The sequence below is a fragment of the Equus asinus genome, chromosome 21 (genome assembly GCF_041296235.1).
Source record: "Equus asinus isolate D_3611 breed Donkey chromosome 21, EquAss-T2T_v2, whole genome shotgun sequence".
Lineage (NCBI taxonomy): Eukaryota > Metazoa > Chordata > Mammalia > Perissodactyla > Equidae > Equus > Equus asinus.
In genome coordinates this window covers 48,417,049-48,434,564 of record NC_091810.1, presented here as the reverse complement: position 1 = coordinate 48,434,564, position 17,516 = coordinate 48,417,049, and the positions used below count along the sequence as shown (strand labels likewise).

The following is a 17,516-nucleotide window of genomic DNA, read 5'->3' as shown; positions in this document are numbered from 1 at the left end:
GGCCCACACAGCCCCAAGGGGCCGGCAGCCAGCACTGTGCACCTAGATAGCTTTGTTTATAAAGACCCAGGAAACAAAAATTCATCCTTGAAAAGAAAAGGCTTTGCTGGAGGTGCTGCAAACAGAGGAACCTGTGGGGACCATCGACCCAAGATTTTTTTACCCCAAATCGTGCCTACAGCTGACTGCATGAATGTCTTGCTGGGAGCGAGAACCCCAAACCTACAGCAGACACTTCAGGGGATGCCAGTCTCCCTCCCTGCAGTGTGCAAATGAAAAGCACTCACTCCAAGAAGGGAAAACGCCAGCCCAAGGTCACACAGCAAGAGTTTCCACTTTGCCTGAGCCTCAACCCCCACACCTACCCTAGGACTCTCCACACAGGAAGGGCTGTTTGCGAAGATGCTTCGCTTTACAAAGGACTTACCAAGCTTCTCTGAGTCGCAAGTCCTCCAGTGCATCTACATACCATCCAATTTGCAAAAATTTGAATTACAAGGACGCAGCCTCTGTGTGTTTCCTTTGCAGGCTGTCATCGAGCCAATTGGTAGATGATCAAACTTTCCAGCTCAGCCTTAACTCAGGCTGCTGCCGACATAAAAGTTTGCAAAACACGGGTCCTAACAACCAGGCGGCTTTATTTCCCACTGCCAGCATTTTCCCAGTGGAGCCCTGGCATTAACCTCAAAGGCGGGTGCAGAAGGCGGGCACCCGGAGTGCATTCTGGGCGCAGAGAGATAAACCATAGACGTGTCTGCACATACATATGCGCACACACGCACAAGCACACACACCTACATTCACATTCATATGTACACACTTGCACAACCTACACTCATGTATACATATGAGCATACACGTACACACATGCGAATGCAAGCAACATGCAAGCACGCACACACACGGGAACACAGATTCATACACACCCACACAAGCAAGTGTCTTCATATACAGATGGACATTCATACGATAGTGCACTCACATGAACATACCCAACACATGTGCACAAACACACATAAGAGCACACATGTAGACACTTCCACACACAAGCTTACATGTGCACACAGGCCAAGGCAAAGGCCAAGCATAAGAGGAAAGACCCAGAAACCACCATTGAGTCACAGGTGCTTGTACAGCCTGGCTGGGCAGTGGGTGCTATGTATGACGGGACAGGTGCTTGGCACTTGGAGTGCAGGTCCCACTGGGCTGAGAACCATCATGGGTCCAGTTACGATCCACAGACCCTTATCATGCATTCCTGTGGGCCAGGCCCATCCCTCCTGATCTTTTACACCCCAACCCTATGAGGTAGTACAATCAAGGGAACCCTGTTTTACAGATGAGGCCTCAAGACCCAGAGAGGCTGAGGAAGTTCCCAAGGTCACACAGCTGGTGAGAGGTGTAGCAGAGCCTCAGTGTGCATCAAGACGGGGGACTCATTCAGAAAGACTGGCGAGCAGGAAGGAAGACATCAAGGTGGGAGCAAGGGGCCCAGGGTCTAAGAGGGGCAGGGAAGAGGGGTAGAGAGGGCCACTTCACCTTCTCACCCAATCCTTTCTCCTTCATTTAACGAGAATTGTGTCCAGAGTGGGGAGAGATGGTTAAGGATCAGCAGGAAAGACTTCCTACGCCCCTCCCTGTCTGCTAAACAATTAGGTTGATCAGAGCTCAAAGTGGGTCAGTCTGAGAAGCAGCTTTGGGAAGCCCAAGGTGTGGCCAGAGGCCAGAGGCCAGAGCAGGGGCTGCAGACTCTGCACACTGTAGGGGATGAGGCCCAGCTGGGCTGGGGGTCAGGAGTCACCCTACGGCTAGAGCAGAGTGTGGAGAGGAGCAGGAAGACCCAGGACCTGTCTTCTTAGGACACCACAATGTCAGAGTCAGAAGGGCCCTGGAAGAGAGGAAACTGAGGCCCAGGGGGAAGAGGGGCCTTGTCCAAGGTCACAACCATGCAAGCTACCCAGCTAAGAGAATTGGGCTGGGACTGCCTTTGACAGAGGCATGATGAAGATTCTCCCCCACTTAATCCCAGCTAGACAGGAGCCCAGCGGCCAGGGGCCCAGCCGCCCAGACCAGCCCCAGAGGGATGGGGCCCAGGTAAGGTGGGAGGGGCACTAGGTGGTCCATGAACAGGACCAGGTCCAGGGACACCAAACCAATAGCCTAAGCCCCATGGTGGCAGGGCAGGGCCTGGCTGAGTGTTGCCCCCGGGACCTGCCCACATAAAGTCAGTGTCAGACTCTGCAGGCCTGAATGACAGCATCTTGACTCCTTTAGGGTGGCTCCAAGAGATCCCTGTGGGGACCTTGCAAGCCCCCCAGGGGCATCTCAATTTGTGTGGTCACCTGTACTGCCAACTCCCCCCGCCCTCAGCCACAGGCAGCTCAGGAGGCTCTTCAGGTTACGCAGGACAAGAGAGGAAGGGAAAGGAAAAAAAGCAAAAACCACACATACACCTCCTCTGGGAATACGAATATTGATTCTGTAGCTTCTTGTTTAGACAGTAAGCACCAGAAGAAAGGGGAAAAAACCAACCTGACACGAAGAGAAGCTCCCCAGTTGGCTGGAGGGATGCAGCCAGCATGGGGAAGCCCCCCACCCTTGCCTTTAGAGTACCCTAGGTCTGGGGCTCCCTCCCCAGGCCTGAGGCCCTGAGCCCACTCACTCAAAGACACGGGTCCCCAGTGCCCTAGGCAGATCTCAAATCTGGAAGCCTGTGAGGACAGCAGCAGGGGGTGGGGTACAAGAAGGGGGAGGAGAAAGAAAGAGACCATCCACCACCCACAGACAACACCACACTGCCAGATAGGCCCATGCCACATTCCTACCTGCGTTGACTTCCAAACCTCTAGCTGTTCCCTGAATAGCTCCCTAGGAATGTGAGCCCTGATTTGCCACCCCCCACCCCAGGCCCCACCTGTCCAGACAGCATGAAAACCCAAGCATCCATAAGGTCCGAGTTCTCTGAAGTCCTCTCTGGCCTGACACAGCTGCCGAGGGACTATAGGATCCAGCCTCAGGTTTCCATTAACAACACTCACCCCCACCTCCATGACCTTTCTCTCCGGAATCATACTGGAATCTGGAGGGGGAGACGGCATCTCGGCATCTCAAGATGCAGTCCCTCCCACCCATTCCTCCATTCCAGGCAGGCCTGACCCAAGATTCAAAGCCTCAGAGAAAGGAAAAACAGGGGCTGGGGGCAGAGGAGCTCTGTGATGGCCTGTGTACATGTGGGAGGGGGTGGAGGTGGGCATGGGGGCCATGAGCAGTGAGGCTGGCAGGACAGCCTTGGGCCAACAAAGGCCCTCTCAGGGTTACCTGAGACCCAGAAGAAAACAGAGGGACAGAGCAGGAAAGGTGACAGCCAGGAGGCCCAGGTGTGCCTCACATGTCTTAGGCCTCTTCATTTTCTTCCAAAGACCCAGGTTTTGAGTTCCCACCCCCAACTTCCTGGGCCCACTGCCCAGATGTGCCAGCCCCCTGGCAGGGCAGCTAAGTACCTGACAGATCAGTCCTCTCCCAGCCCTGCCTCCAGTAGTTGTGGGGCTTTGGGCAGGTCCCTTCATCTTTCTGAGTCTCAGTGTCCCCATCTGTGGTATGGGCATGGCCATGGGTTCTGAGGTCAAGGCGGTAATGTGGGTAAGAGGCCTGGCCTGAGCTCTGTGAGGGGAGGCCATCATTAGCCTCGTGATGTTCCCCTCCATGGTCAAGTGGGGCCTCGGGAAGTGAGGGAGGGAGGTGGCCCAGTGTCTGTCCTTAAGAAGCTGATATCCCACGCGGTTGAGTACATCCTAAACCAGCAGCACAACCCAGAGGCCTCCAGGCGGTGAGGGTATGAGACCTTTACAGAGGATCTAAACCCCGGAGAAATGTATGCATTGATGAGGGGACAGCATAAACAAAGCAGAGAGATAGGGAGGTGCTCAGCCCATGGGAGTGGGGGCCCATCAGGCTGCACCATCAGGGTCTGATGCTAATGTTAATAACAGCTGCCATGGCATCCACCCATGGAACCCTCCCTGCCCACCAGAGGTACACCCTCTCCCATTAATTTTCACCACCAGGCTCTTAAGCAGATTCTATTATCTTAGTTAGGGAAACTTAGGCAAGGTCATCCCAATGGAGAGGATCAGCTCTGGAGACCAAAGCTTGAGCTGGCAGGGCCTATACCTGACACTCAGCATGTCCCCAAACTGCCTCCTCCCAGGAGATGGCAGGGTCCACCCATACACATCTGAGGTGCCAAGAGTTGGCTGTGCCCACCTGCACACCAGCAGAGGGGAGAAGGAGGCGCTGAGTACAGAAGTGCGTGCTCCACTCATGAGTCAGTTTCTCCTTTGGGGACACAAGTGTGACTGAGAATCCAGAGTAAGACCCACCAGCAGACTGTGAGGGGACTCATCTTAAAACAGGCTCCCACTCTTCTCAAGGGCTAGCCTGACAGAGCTGGCCCAATAATGGTGGATCCTGAGGGGGAGAGCAGCCAAGGGTCGCACTCCCGAATCCTCAACATTAGGAGGGATGGGGGCACCTGGCAGCTCTATATGCCACCAGCAGCAGCAGCAGGCTGAGAAGTCTCACCCCCTCCTCCCTCCTGCAAAAGCTGCGGCAGGTTCTTGGGGAGATGGGGGACCCAGATGTGTGATGTTGCCTCCCTCTAATAGAGAGAGTCACAGAGAGGAGAAGACGCAGGCTCGGAGGCCCAGACAGACACACGTCACCCACCATTAACCGTAGCTAGACTGATGCATGCCCTGTCATGGGCACTCAGGAAAAGGAGCACGTACTCTGGCTGTCATTAATCTGCTGGGGGTTCCAGACCCCTCAGGCCCCTCTCTGCTTTCCACCTACCCACCCACCCCCAGAGGAAGGGAGGTGCTGGCCAGCATCATCACTGGGGCAGAGTCGGGCTAAGAAGGTCCAGCCAGCCAGGCACTCCCCCAGCACTCAGCCAGGAACCCCCAGAGCAGAGGACAGAGAAACCCAGGGATGCCAGAGAACAGGGGACAGAGGTCCAAGAGATGACAAAAGAGGCAGGCAGGGTAGGCACAGAGAGATGAGAGGGATGGGCGAGGAAGCGTGGGGGAGGTGATGGGGGGAGAACAGATGAGAGACCCGAGAAAGGGGGCAGGAGAGGAAGGAGATGACAGGATTGAGAGAGGAAAAGACACAAAGCAGGCAAAGCAGTGAGGGCTGCCCCTCAGCCAGCAGCAGCAGGAACCTGAGATGAGCAGAAATAGGAACAGGAGGAAGCAGGTGAAAGGGAGTGTGTATGCTCTGACTCCATCTCCCCCACTCACCCCCAGACACATGAGTACACGTATGCACAGACATGCGTTTGCACACACGTGGCCTCCTCGTTGTTTGAAACCCTGATCCAGGTCCAGGTGGGGTGAGAGAGCCCCCCACCCCCAAACCACAGCCCTGTCCTCCCTCCAACCGTAACTCCTCTGCCCTCCTCCATCCAGCGGCAGCCTTGGTCCACTTCACCTGGTGGACAGACAGCCACGCTGCCAGAGCAATGACAGAAACAACAGCCACTGGACCCCAACCCCACACTTGCTTAAAACCCAGCAGCTTGCAAAGCCGGGCCCTGTCACACTGCTAGACGCTAACGAGGAAATGACTTTCTCATCAAGGGCTCTCTCCACCGAGGGGTCGTCACGCCAGTGTCATGAGGCTGAGGGTGCCACTTCCCACTTCAAAAAGCCACCTGTATCAAAGCCTCATGCTAGCCTGGCCACGCTGACCCAGGAGAGTTCAGAGAGGCTGCTCGCCCCGGAGCAGCCCCGCGGCAGCAGCCTCAGCCTTTCATGTCAGCTCAACAAAAGCCAAACTCCAACTAGCCATGGTCCTGCAAGGGGACCCTCCGTCGATTCCCTCCTCTTCCTCCCTCCAAGGATCAACGGGCATCTGCATCTGCGGGACCAGGGCAGCTGAAGGGCGCTGGCTGTCATGGCAAACCCTGCGTGTCGTCGCACCATTAGTCACCTCCCCCTAGACCCTGAGAGCTGCGCAGCCCCCACCCCGCCCCCACTCTCATTCTCTAATTACGGTTTGCAAGACATGTCCCAAACCCTCAAATTAGCTCCAACTATATCGACAAGAGAAGCGCGTCCAGCTGGAAATGTGCCGCTGTCATCACACCCGCCTCACTATCTTCTGGCTGGGGACAGAGGGACAGGTGTCCACTCTGGTCAGGGTCTCACAATGGCCTTTCAAAGGAGACCCATGTAGACCCAACAGCCATCTGACCCCCTGCAGGCTGCAAGGAGAGGTAGTGCGGTGGGAAGTGGTGAAAAGAAACGGTTCCTTACAGCTGCACTCAAGGAGCTATGAAACGGCTAGGGCAAGAATAACTGTGGCTTGGCTTTGAGGAAAAAAGAACAACAAAAAAATAATGCTTTTGCTCTTTTTAAACATTGTGACTTAAGTCCATTTTCACCAAAGCAAATAAAAAAAAAAACACACCCACAAGCCCTGAACTTCCATATGACTCTCTTCTCCCTGCGCACCCCTCACATACACACACGAAAAATCCAGACGGCTGACAGAGGACACGTCCGTGCGGCACCTGTAATTTGCCAACTGATCACCCGCCTGAGCACAGCCAGGCTGTGAGAGGAGAGAGATGACGAGACGGAGAGAGACTCAGAGCAGTGCCGTTCAGAGTTTGTTTTTCCCTCATCGGGGAGAACCTACAAGCTGGAGCTGGCAGGTTTTGAGGCAGAACCAGGGGCTCCTACCCTTGAGCAGGACTGGTCTAAGGACGCAGAGCCAGCCCCTCCCATTCCCTGAGACCAGACCCTTCCCCTTGGCCACTAGCAGCCCAGCTACTCATTTCCCAGATCCCTGGCTTGGTCACTGATGAAGGAGTCCAGGGACAGGTGGTTCCTCAGACCCAGAGACAGGTAACAGAGAGCAAGGTGGTCCCCATGCCCCAAAGCCACAGTGGGGAGGGGTTTCTGGGCACTGACATAAAGCTGGGGCATGGTGCCCAGAGAAATAGCTGCTATCCTAAAGGCCACATGCACTTTCAGCCCAAGACACATCTGGCCGAGCTCACCCTGAGGAGGATGCCCGAGTCTGTGGGCTCCTGGAGAGGGAGAGAAGGCTCAGACTCCTCCCAGATGGAGGGGGCGGGCAAGAACAGGGGACAATGATCCCCTCTGTGGCACTGGCCACAACAAGAAGGTGCTAGCATCCTCTGCATCCAGCACTCCCCCTCAAAGGAAAAGGCCAATGAAGACAGGTTGGAGGTGCCCCCCACCTCTGGCTGGAAAGCGCCAGGTTCCCACCAGGGAGGAAACGTGGGGCAGAGGCGCGGCTCCAACTCCGTTGGGAAGGGGTCGCTGGCCGCCCCCCTCACCGAACCCCAGGTCCCTCTCTCACCGGGAGAGCGGCAAGGGAATCAGCTGGCAAGCTTGGACCCCCCACCCCACCCCATCCCACCCAGAGGATTGAAGATCTTGCTCTGCCCTGTTTGAGGGGTTGGGGAGAGAAGGGGCACCGCGGGGAAGTTTCGCGACGCAGCCAGAAGCGCCGGGACCGCGTCTGCTCGCCTTCTGGGCTTGGGGCCGTCGCCCCCGGGAGCAGCGGCCAGAGGGACCCAGCGCCCCCTCACTGGTGCGGGGCGCGGGAAGGGACCGGCGCAGGCTGGGGGCGAAAAGGGGGCGCAGGGCTCCGCCGGGGTCCCGCAGCCGGCAGAGGCCACTTACGTGTGCTGCTGGGGGAAGCTGTAGGCAGAGGCGCCGGGGGCGGCGAGCAGCGGTAGAAGCAGCAGCGGCGGCAATAGCAGCAACAGTGGGCGCGGGGGCCGGGCCGCCGGGCGCCGGGGGCCGGGGCCGGGCCGGGGGCTGCGGCCGGGCCAAGGGAGAGCGGTCCGCGCCGGGCCGGGCCGAGAGGCGCCGCAGGTCTGAGCCGGCACCGCCATGTTTCCATTCAAGATGCGGCGCCGCGGGGAGGGGGGGGGGGGCGGCGGCGGCGGCGGCGGCGGCGGCGGCGGCGGGGTTGGGGGGGCGCGGGCGGCGGGCGGCAATCCGGCCTCTCTTCCGCCGCCGCCTTTTTCGCACGGGGCCTCCGGGGCTGCACCGACCGCAGCGCCTCTGCGGGTTGCGCGTTACGATCTCTCCGCCGCGCTGGCTCGAAGCGCTCTGAGCGCCTGGCCCGGGACCGGCGCTCAAATAGCGGCCGCCGCTAACCTGCCGGCGCCGCCCTCCTCCCTCCTCCCTCCTCCCTCCTCCCTCCTCCCTCCCTCCTTGTCCGGCCCGCCCCCGCGCGCCCCCGCCACGGCCACGCGCCCGCTCGTGCCTGCGCGCCCCAGCTCCCCGCGCAGCCCGGAGCCTGCCCGGGCGCGCTCGTCCTGCGCCCCAGTCGCGGTCCGAGCTGCCAATGTGCGCCCTTGCCCATACCCTGAGACCCCGATGCTCCTCTCTGCAGCGCGCGCGGGAAGAGTGTCCCGCCCCGAGGCCCAGGGCAGGCACATATGTGACCCTTCTGGGGGCTCGACCTTCAACAGGCTTAAGACTGGAGTCACAGGTTTAATGGTGGAATGGCAGGCTTCAGCCAAGACCGCAGTAGAGGGCAACGGTGCTGAACTCACATCTCCAGTGGCTCCAGCTACCTTCAAGAGTTATCTCTGGGGGGACTTGGATTCCCAGCCCCTGACAGAAAGAAAGGGCTTGGGTCTCCCAGCTCCCTGAGCAGGAACCTGGATCCAGTTGTACAGTTATGAGGGGCCGAGAAGGGCAGGATGCAGCCCTCTGCAACCATTCATTTCGCTTCCCTAGGCTAAGCAGGCACTGTGTGCAGACCAGCCCCAAGCCCCAGCTCCCAAGGCTTGCACAGCATCTATTTAGACTCCTCCAGTGCCAGGAAACTCACTCCTGCACAATCCAATCTTTTCTGTCTTGGAGGCCCCTGAGTCTCCTCTGCTGCCAGGAGAAGGCTGGGCTGATGTCAACTCTGACTCTGTAGCTTGTGGGCCTCTCAGAGCCTCAGTTTCCTCCTGTGTGGATACTTATATGGATGTCCACTGCCATTTCCAGGTTGAGGTGAGAAGGGCAGTGAATTGCTTGGTAAACCAAAACATTCATGGTTGGGGGAGAGCATCCCTGAGATTCTCCTGAAGTTGCCCTGGAACCCTGCTCTTCCCCTGGTGCAGATAGGATGGAAGAATGCAGGCCTCCCTTAGCAGTAACTGCCCACAGACTCTGTGCTTAATGTGAGGAGTAAGAGACAGTTACCACCTGGGCAAGAGCCCTCACCTTATGACGTCTGAGTGAATCTTCCATCACCTACTCACAAGTCAGCCGGAGGAGGATTTACAGTCGAGGAGGGAAGAGTGGGGGCCCCTGGAGTGAGAAGGGCAGAGGTCACGGGCTGGAAGTAGGACTCAGAACAACCTTCACTTGCTCTTTAGTCCTGCCTGGGCTGTCCTCACCCCTGCCCCACCCTCATAAGCCAAGGCTTGACAAGGGGACAGCTCTCGAGCTTCCTCCTCCCCTGACCTGAGCGAGTCTTCAGGGGCCAGACTGAGGTTTGCCAATAGGCCCAAACTATAAGACCCCAAAAACATTATCAGAGGAAGGCAGTGCCCTGGGCCCCAAATACCTGACAGGCTTGGAGCCTGGTAACCAGAAGGAATCTGGTGAACTCTGGGAGGCCAAGCCAGGCCAGCTCTAGGGGGGCAAGCAGGGCCAGATACCTGATTGTACCAGATGTCCCCACCCCCACCCCTGAGCAGGGCAGTCCCTCCAGGCAGGACAGAATGGAGGGGGCTGCTGCACAGAAGAGTCAATAAGCCTGAGCTAACCAGTTGCCTCCCAGCCCCTCCTGCTGACACCTGTCTCTAGCGTCTTTGTCTCCCCTATGCCCAGGGCAGGGCTGGCAGGCAGTATTCTCTCCCATCTGTTTGCTGAACAAATGTCTGTGCTCATGGCCCCAGGGAACCAGCACATAGGGTGTCGCCTCCTGGGTTCCCTCTGGGGTTAGGTGGGCACCTTCCCAAGGCAGACTCTACAGTGGCAGAGTGAGAAATGTCAGGAGCATCCTCCGTGCCCTTGGACACCAGGATGGCAGTACTGTCCCAGAAGAATCCCTGGGCCATCAGGCCCCTGTGTCCAGGCTGGCTGCAGCGATTGGACATTGGTAGTTGGGCATTTCAGTTCCAGCCTTCTTTCACAGATGTGCACCGAACTGAGGCCGCTGGCGCCGAGGGAAAGGCTGGAGATTTTGGTTGACAGGCCGTTAAAGAAAGACAAATAAGGAGGGGAGGTAATTAAGAGTAAACGGGTAGTAAGAGTTTACGCATTCCAACTTCATAGGCTAACGACATCCTCCATCTCTGACGGCTGGCTCCAGCCACAGGTTAAGATTATGGGAGAAAAAAATCAAGCCTTCCCAGGGAGCAGGGGCCTTCCACAGCAGGCACATTGACAGGTTTGACAGCAAAGGCCTCTGGCTACCCACCTGGCCAGAGGTGCCTGTACTGGACTTCATGGGGGTTGGGCAGGGGCAAGTCAAGCTGCAGCCCACAGAGAGGGGCCTGTCTTAGTAGGGGGCGTGGCAGGTGCCAGTTCTGCATGTCACCCAAGGGGAGGTCAGCTGAGCAGATCAGACAAGACTGAGAGGTCTTTATGGAAAACCTATTATGTGCCAAGCAAGTCCTGAGTTCAGTTATGCCACTCGAGAGAGGAAGTACATCAAGAACATCTGGGACACCTTGGGAAGCAAGATCCTCACTCCAGCCTGCTCAGTGGGCTGGACAGTCCCCTGTCTACTTGGGGCTTTACCCATGTAGTTCCTTCCGCCTGGATCACCCTCTCTCATCTCAACCACTTGAACCCAGGATATTTATGGATCCATAAATATCACTTATGCCAGGAAGCCTTCTTGGGTCCCCCCTCAACTATACAGGTCCCCATCCCAGTCCCCACTCTCCTGCCCCCTCTCCCCTGCCATGCACACAAGACTCTACCTTTGGTTCAGGAAAATGCCTGCACCCTGGACTCTTGTCAAGCTGGAACCCAAGTCTTTCTTGTCCCTGTCACCCCCTCAGGGCCCCACACAGAGCCTGGCCATTGGGAGGGCACAGGAAGTGTCGAGCTGAGCTAGGACCTGCCCTTCCAAGCCCCATTGACCCAGCTCTGCCTCCACTTGGGTCAGTCGAGCTGGCCCTAGCCTTGGCTAGTGTCCTTCTATAACAGGGGGCCGTCCCTGCCTCATCCAGCCCCCTCTGATGTACCTATTCTCTCCCCCTTTCAGGCTGGACTCAGTGGTCCCCCAGGGTCCCCAGCCAGGACACACTCTGGTATGGGCTGACTGCCAGTGCTTGCACCTGTCAGTGGCTCCTGCAGCTCACCCACTAGTTTCTTGGGGACATCCAGGGATCTGATAGTCCTACAAATGCCTCTGTCTGAGAATGGCACAGATCCAGGCATGGGGTCCAGGTACAGTCAGATAGGAAACCCACCTCCAAATGCATCAAGAACCCTTCAAGGATCCTCCACATAATAATTGACCCACAGTCAGTTTAGTGCCATTTATTGTAAAAACTGGAGGAGCTGGAGTTTAACCCTTTCAGGCAGGTGGTAAGTCGTCACTGCCGGCACACCAAAGTTAAGGCCAAGTCCTAGGCTATAGACTGTTGGGGTCTGTTGAACCCCCTTGTTAGTTAGAAGGGGAAACTGAGGCCCAGGGAGGGGAGGAGACTTTCCCGAGGCCATCCAGTGGTCAGTGCAGAGCAGGACATGAAGCTTTGAGTCTGGAGACCTGGGTTGTTATCCCAGATCTGCCTCTCCATGACCAAGACTGAGGCTAGTCAGAGCCCCCAGACCTTGGGCCTTGGTGTCCCCATCCTGGCCTCCAACATCAGAGAAGCCGAAAATTCAGCATGGGGCTTCTGGGGGAAACCAGGCCTCCTTGTACTGCAGTGGCAACTTCCTGGTTAGACCTCCATCACCATGAGGGTCAGTGAACTCAGATTATTTGACTGAGTGAGGACATTGGTTTAATCTGGTAGGTTCTGGCAGGTGTAAGAGACTCAATACTTGGCTCCTGGGAACTCTCCACTTAGTGGGGGAATATGACACACAGGAAAAGCACAGTGAATACCTCAAACCATGCATAATCACATTGTGTGGGTGAAAGAAAGCAGGTGGTCGCTCAGTGCTGTGAGGCCTAGGTGGTCAGGGAACGCCTGCTGGAGGAAAGGGCCTTGAAACTGACACAGAAGGACAGGGAAGGCTTAGATGAGTGAATGGCAGGAGGAGGGGGAAAGGTCGTCTCTGGCAGAGGGTCTGAGCAAAGGCCTGAGGCAAGCCTGAGCTGGATTTGTGCAGGGAACGGTGGGAGATTGTCTGCCCAGGCCCCAGCCTCTTACTCGCTGGACCTCTTCACTAGGCGGGAGAGGAGGAACTCAGCCCCCTGGGGGAGCTCCTGGCAGAGGCAGGGAGATGGGTGGTGTGGCCTCACAGCCAGCATGAGGCACCTCAGCTCAGAGGTGATGAAGAGCCAGGATGTCAGGACAGTCTGTTTGCCCCTGTACCCAGGATTCTAGGAGCCCATGTGGCCTCATCCCTGGAGAAGGACCGTCGGTTGTGTGAGTACAGGGAAGCACAGCATGACCTTCCCTGCTTTGGCTGCCCCTACAAAGCTCGAGTCCTCCTAGCTCAGGCATGAATGCCCCACCAGAGGGCCTTCTCCCACCAGTAGCCCCTGTCTTGGTGGTCCCCATTCCCACCAGTAACTGTCCTGGACATTCTGGAGGTTTCCTCAGGGAGGTCTGGTCCACCTGCTCATTTTACAGATGAGGAAATGGAGACCCAGGGTGGGGCAGGGCTTGTCTCAGGGTTATGGTGAACGAAGAGACTCAGGCTTCAGGCTAAGGTCTAGGTTCTGTCCTCTGTGCCCCCTGTGCCCCCTCCCAGGCACTGGGGCCTTCAGAGTCCTCAGAACGTTGGGAGGATCCTGACCTGAACATCTGCCCCAGGGGAGTGAGAAGCCCCTTGGTGCCACTGCTGTGTCCTACGCACAGTGGTGTGTGTGGCACATTGTCCCAGACGCTGGGTTTGCCCCCTCCCCAGAAGCCTTCATCCCACTGCGGCAAGAGAAAATGAGGACAAGTAAAAGAGAGAAATTCTCCCCTCAGAAGAGCATTAGGTGTCTGAATGCCTTCCAAATAAATAAAAGTCTCCCCAGAGCCCCCAGCCAGCATGACGGCGGCTCTAACTCTCCACGAGACATGTTTTTCTGCCTCCAGGTGGAAGTGAAGAGTGTCAGCGGTGGGCTAAGTCGGGCTCTGATGGAGGCGGCCTTCCATCACTGCCTAACGCCCCATCAGCACCTCGCGGAATGGCCACGGCAAATTGCTTCCCCTGATAGCCGCCCTCCAGGCCTTCAGAGAGGAGAGAGGCGCGGTGCTGGCCTCCCCCACCAGAGAGCTTCCAGGGCAGTTCCCTTCTCTGCCATTGCTGGGACCCAGTTGTCGGTAATTCTGGAAACAACCTGTCTCTAACTTGCTCATTTTGCAAAGGAGGAAACTGAGGCACAGAGAGCTTTGGCTGTTTGGTGAATGAAACTAGCAGGCCAGGGATGTGTCTCCTGAATGAGTTAGCTCTGTTCAATGTAAGGGCGGTGTGAGAGATCCCTTTCCTGAGAGCAAGCCCTCAGAGGGCTTGTCCCCACCTCATGCCATCTACCTTCCCCTCTGCAACAGCAGAAGGCCCTTAAATGACGGCTCTAGTAACGGGAGAGATCAAGGCTAGACTCCAGGAAGCACCTCCTTGAGCAATGGGCTGGGGAAACTCCCAGAGGAGTTTCCACCCAGGCTGTCCCTCTCCCCGGCCTGGGTAGAAACATGCTAGAATATTCTTCTGTTTCTCCTAAAAGCATCTCTTGGCTTTTGCCCATCAACCCTTTAGTGGATTAGCCTCCACTAAGCAGTTGAGGGGAGAGCAGAACCTGGCTCCACCATCACTTAATTTAACTGATGGCTGCTATTCCTTTGAGGGGCAGTTAGCACTTCATTTGTTGAGCCTGGAAGATGGATGAGACTATGCCTTCTTCGATTACTGAGAGGTTGATGCTGTGTGAGGTGGCAGCAGGGCCAGTAGGAGCACCGTGTGGTGAGAGGCTGGAAAGCTCCAGAGAGGCTGCCCTGCCCCATTTCATGAGGCCTCTGCCTTCTGAGGGGTGGTGCTTGCACCCGGGACCCTCCCTCTAAGTTCCTTGGACACCAGGCAGGGAAGGGAAGGGAGGCTTTCTGCCAAGAACCAATCAGCTTTCAGATCTCTCACTCCCTGAATCACAGCCCCATCTGTGACCCTGCCACTCTCCCTGGTATAGGGCCTTGGAGGTCTCTGCCTGTTCCTGGGCCTGAGGTAAGATGAGGCAGGTAGCTTGGAGGAAGGTGCATAGACTCCTTCCCGCTGAATAGAGTGGACTGGGGATGTAGACCACAGAGGAGCCCCTTTCAGCCTGGATCTGTTGTCCCAGATGCCAGGCTATTAGCCTCAAACCTAATTCAAGTGCACTTAGGATTCAGCACTACCCAGGCCCTTGAGGGAGAAGGGTATGTCCCCCCACAAGTCCCCTATGAAATCTTCAATGGCACTGACCAAGGGGGAATGGGTGAGCTCTTAGGATCTGCTAAGGAAGGTCATGCTGGATTGGAGGCTACTCTGCTGCCTGGGAGCACAATGGATGTTAGGGATGGGCCCAGGTGGGCAGGCAGCAGGGCTGGGAGCTCCAGCTCCTCAGGCCACACAAAGGGGCAAAGCAGGTAGTGTTGTCTCTCTCCCTAGCCTGGGTGGAAACATGCTCCTCTTTCTCCTCTGCCAGCATGAAGTCATACTGGGCTAGGCAAATGAAGGGAGCATCTGGTCTTGATGGAGGGCACAACCTGTGCTGTGTGCAGGACACAAGGGCAGGGAGACAGGCATGGCAGAGGCTGGCCTGGGACCATTGTCCCTCAGAGGGGCTAGCTAAGGGAGGGGCATCACTGCCTAGAAGGTGTGGAGTGGGAAGAGGAGGCTTCCCCTTTGTCCAGAGAACAAATGCCACGGCTGACCATGGCTGGCAGGGATTCTGGATCCCTTCCCAGCTGGGCCCAGGGTCTAGGCAAGTAGGAAACAACCTGGTTGTTCTGGAGATAATTGAGCCCCAGAGCCCCTTTCAAAAGACAGCAGGACCTCTGTGGACCATTACTCTATTCCATAAATGGCAAACTGAGCCTCAGAGATGCTCTGGGCCAGGTCCAAAGTCACCTAATTAACAGTGGCACCTCTGAGACCAGAATCCAGGCCCTCTGGATCCTGGCTTGGGGCCATCCATGGCACTCTCTTGTGGTCAGAACTGGCCCGTGTCCTCATCTTGGGTGTCTGTTTTCCACTTGCTGATTAGGGGCCAGTACTGTGGCTGGCAGAGCAAGGCAGGTGCCAGGACAAATGCAAAGAGCAGGGGACCCCTCGGTGGCCTAGAAACAGACCCTGGAGGTCTGGGGACCCCCCAAGGCAGAGTCAAGCCCTCTCCCTGTAGAGTAGAGCCATTGGAGAGCTTCACTGGGCTCAAGGCAGGCGGAAGGGGATGCTTGGGAAGCTGCATCTGGATAGGCCAATGAGAGTCCGGAGGAGGGTGAGGAGGCTTCTGCTTATGTTCCTACCAGCTGGAAGGGCTCTCCCCAACACCTACACCAAGGCCTCCCCGAGCCTGGTCTGGCAGCTCCAGAGCACCATCTTGCTGAGGTCTTAATTTCTAAATGAGTGAGGAGGAGCTTTGGAGAGGCAGAGGCGGAGGGAGAGACACACAGAGACAGAGAAAGACCTCGGGGAGGATGAGGACTCAGCAGTTTGCAACAAGCCACTCAGGTCTTGCCTAAAATCCAAGCCAGCTGCCATCGAGTGGCTGGGAGCAGGCCATGGACAGGAAAGACTGGCAGTGAGTCAGGCATGGGGTAGGAGAGGGGATGGTGCTCAAACCCAGGGGTAGTAGGTATGCCAGGCATGCTCAGGCCCCTCGGAGGGAAGGGCATTATCAAGTGTCGATGAATAACTAAATGACTGTATAATGGTATACCACCTCCATCATGCTGGGGTCTGTGGTTGGGCCTCCATGTGAACCTGCCAGTCCTGCAGGTCAGACCCCTGGGAGTGAGATGGACCCTGCCCTCAGAACTCCATATAACCTTCTCCGGGATTCCTGTGCTCTTCTGTGCCAGCCACATGCTCTGATTGGACTGAGGGCTCCCTATAAACCCCAGCCACTCACCGCCTCCCTATACACACATTGTGGTGATTCTGCTGGACACTCTAGGACAACTGCTCTTCATTCACGCTGCAGAAGCTTAGCCTAGCTGCTCTTATAGAAAACTGGACAGGTCTGGGATCTCCTCACCCAAGGCTCTGGTGACCCCGTAGCCCTCTATACCTGCTCTTGGCAGAGCCTGGGGACCACATTTTGACCTCACTGAGAGTTTGCTGCAGCTTCCTGGTAAACTGCAGGTAAAATGCCCCCTGGGCTCTGAGGGTGCTCGACCTCCCCACAGGAGTGGCCCTATCCCAACCTCCCCTGGGACTCAGAACATTATGTTCACTGTCCAGAGGAAAAGGGCTTGCTCCCCGTGATTTCCAAGCGAGAATTCTTGATGTTTCCTCCTGAAAGTGAGTGAGAATCATAACCCCCATCATCATTCCCCTTCCCCTCTAGTCCCTCCTTCCCTTCTACATGCCAGGCAAGGGGCCAGAAGGATGCCTACTTCTCACAGTAGCCTTCCAAATAAATAGCATTAGCCCTACTAGGTGGATGAGGAAACTGAGGCTCCAGTAGTTCCGAGTGAGTTGTTCGATTGGGTGGAAAGCAGTGAAGATAGGATCCAACTCTCAATCCAGCTCCTCCTGGGTTGAGGCATGAGGAGCATATTGTCATCTTTTAAAAAAATTTAATAAGCCCATCTTATCTCAATATGCAAAACTATGCACATGGAATGCAAATTAGCCCTTCCTGCCTGCTCCCAGGATGGCAGTGCAGCGTTTGGGTTTGACTAACATCCAATAGTCAGACCTCCTCTCTCTTGCTTGGACTGAACCTCTCTGCTCTGCCTGCTCCACCCAAGGTACCTCCAGGCAGGGCTTTGCAGGCAGCAGTTGGAGATCTGTCTCCCCGTGGCCAGTGAGCAGGCCTCAGATCTCAGAGGTGAGGCAAGGGCTCCCTGCCCCACCCTCTCCCATTCCCTCCATGGACTCCAGGCCCAGCAGAGGTCCTTTGGGATGCACCAGGACAGGGACTGCTTTCTGCTGCGTGATTATGGGAAGACTTTCTAGAGGTAGAGGAAAGGACATTCCAGACGAAGCAAACATTGGAAAACCAGTAAAAGGTGTCAAGGTAGGATCTGCTCCAGGGAAAGCCAGTGAAGCATTTAAGGTCTGTTCTCTTGCGAGAAGTGAGGCTTATCCACGATAGAAGAGCCTAGTTCTGCACTGGAGTAGGCAGGCCAGGAGGCCAGGAGGCGGGCGGCAGGG

General features: G+C 56.6%; 1 protein-coding gene across 4 annotated transcripts in view; it reads right to left on the bottom strand.

Moving 5' to 3' along the window:
• Window positions 1-7,997, bottom strand: part of CACNA2D2 (calcium voltage-gated channel auxiliary subunit alpha2delta 2) — a 141,411-nt gene extending 133,414 nt beyond the window's left edge. For 3 of the 4 annotated variants that reach the window (XM_044755039.2, XM_044755040.2, XM_070492268.1), the window contains exon 1: window positions 7,719-7,984. In XM_044755039.2, the coding sequence (XP_044610974.1) occupies window positions 7,719-7,933 (215 nt within the window). In that variant the 5' untranslated portion in view covers window positions 7,934-7,984. Of the gene's footprint in view, window positions 1-7,718 lie in introns of all 4 variants that reach the window. The other variant, XM_070492270.1, reaches the window with a different exon arrangement.
• Window positions 7,998-17,516: the final 9,519 nt, after the last annotated feature.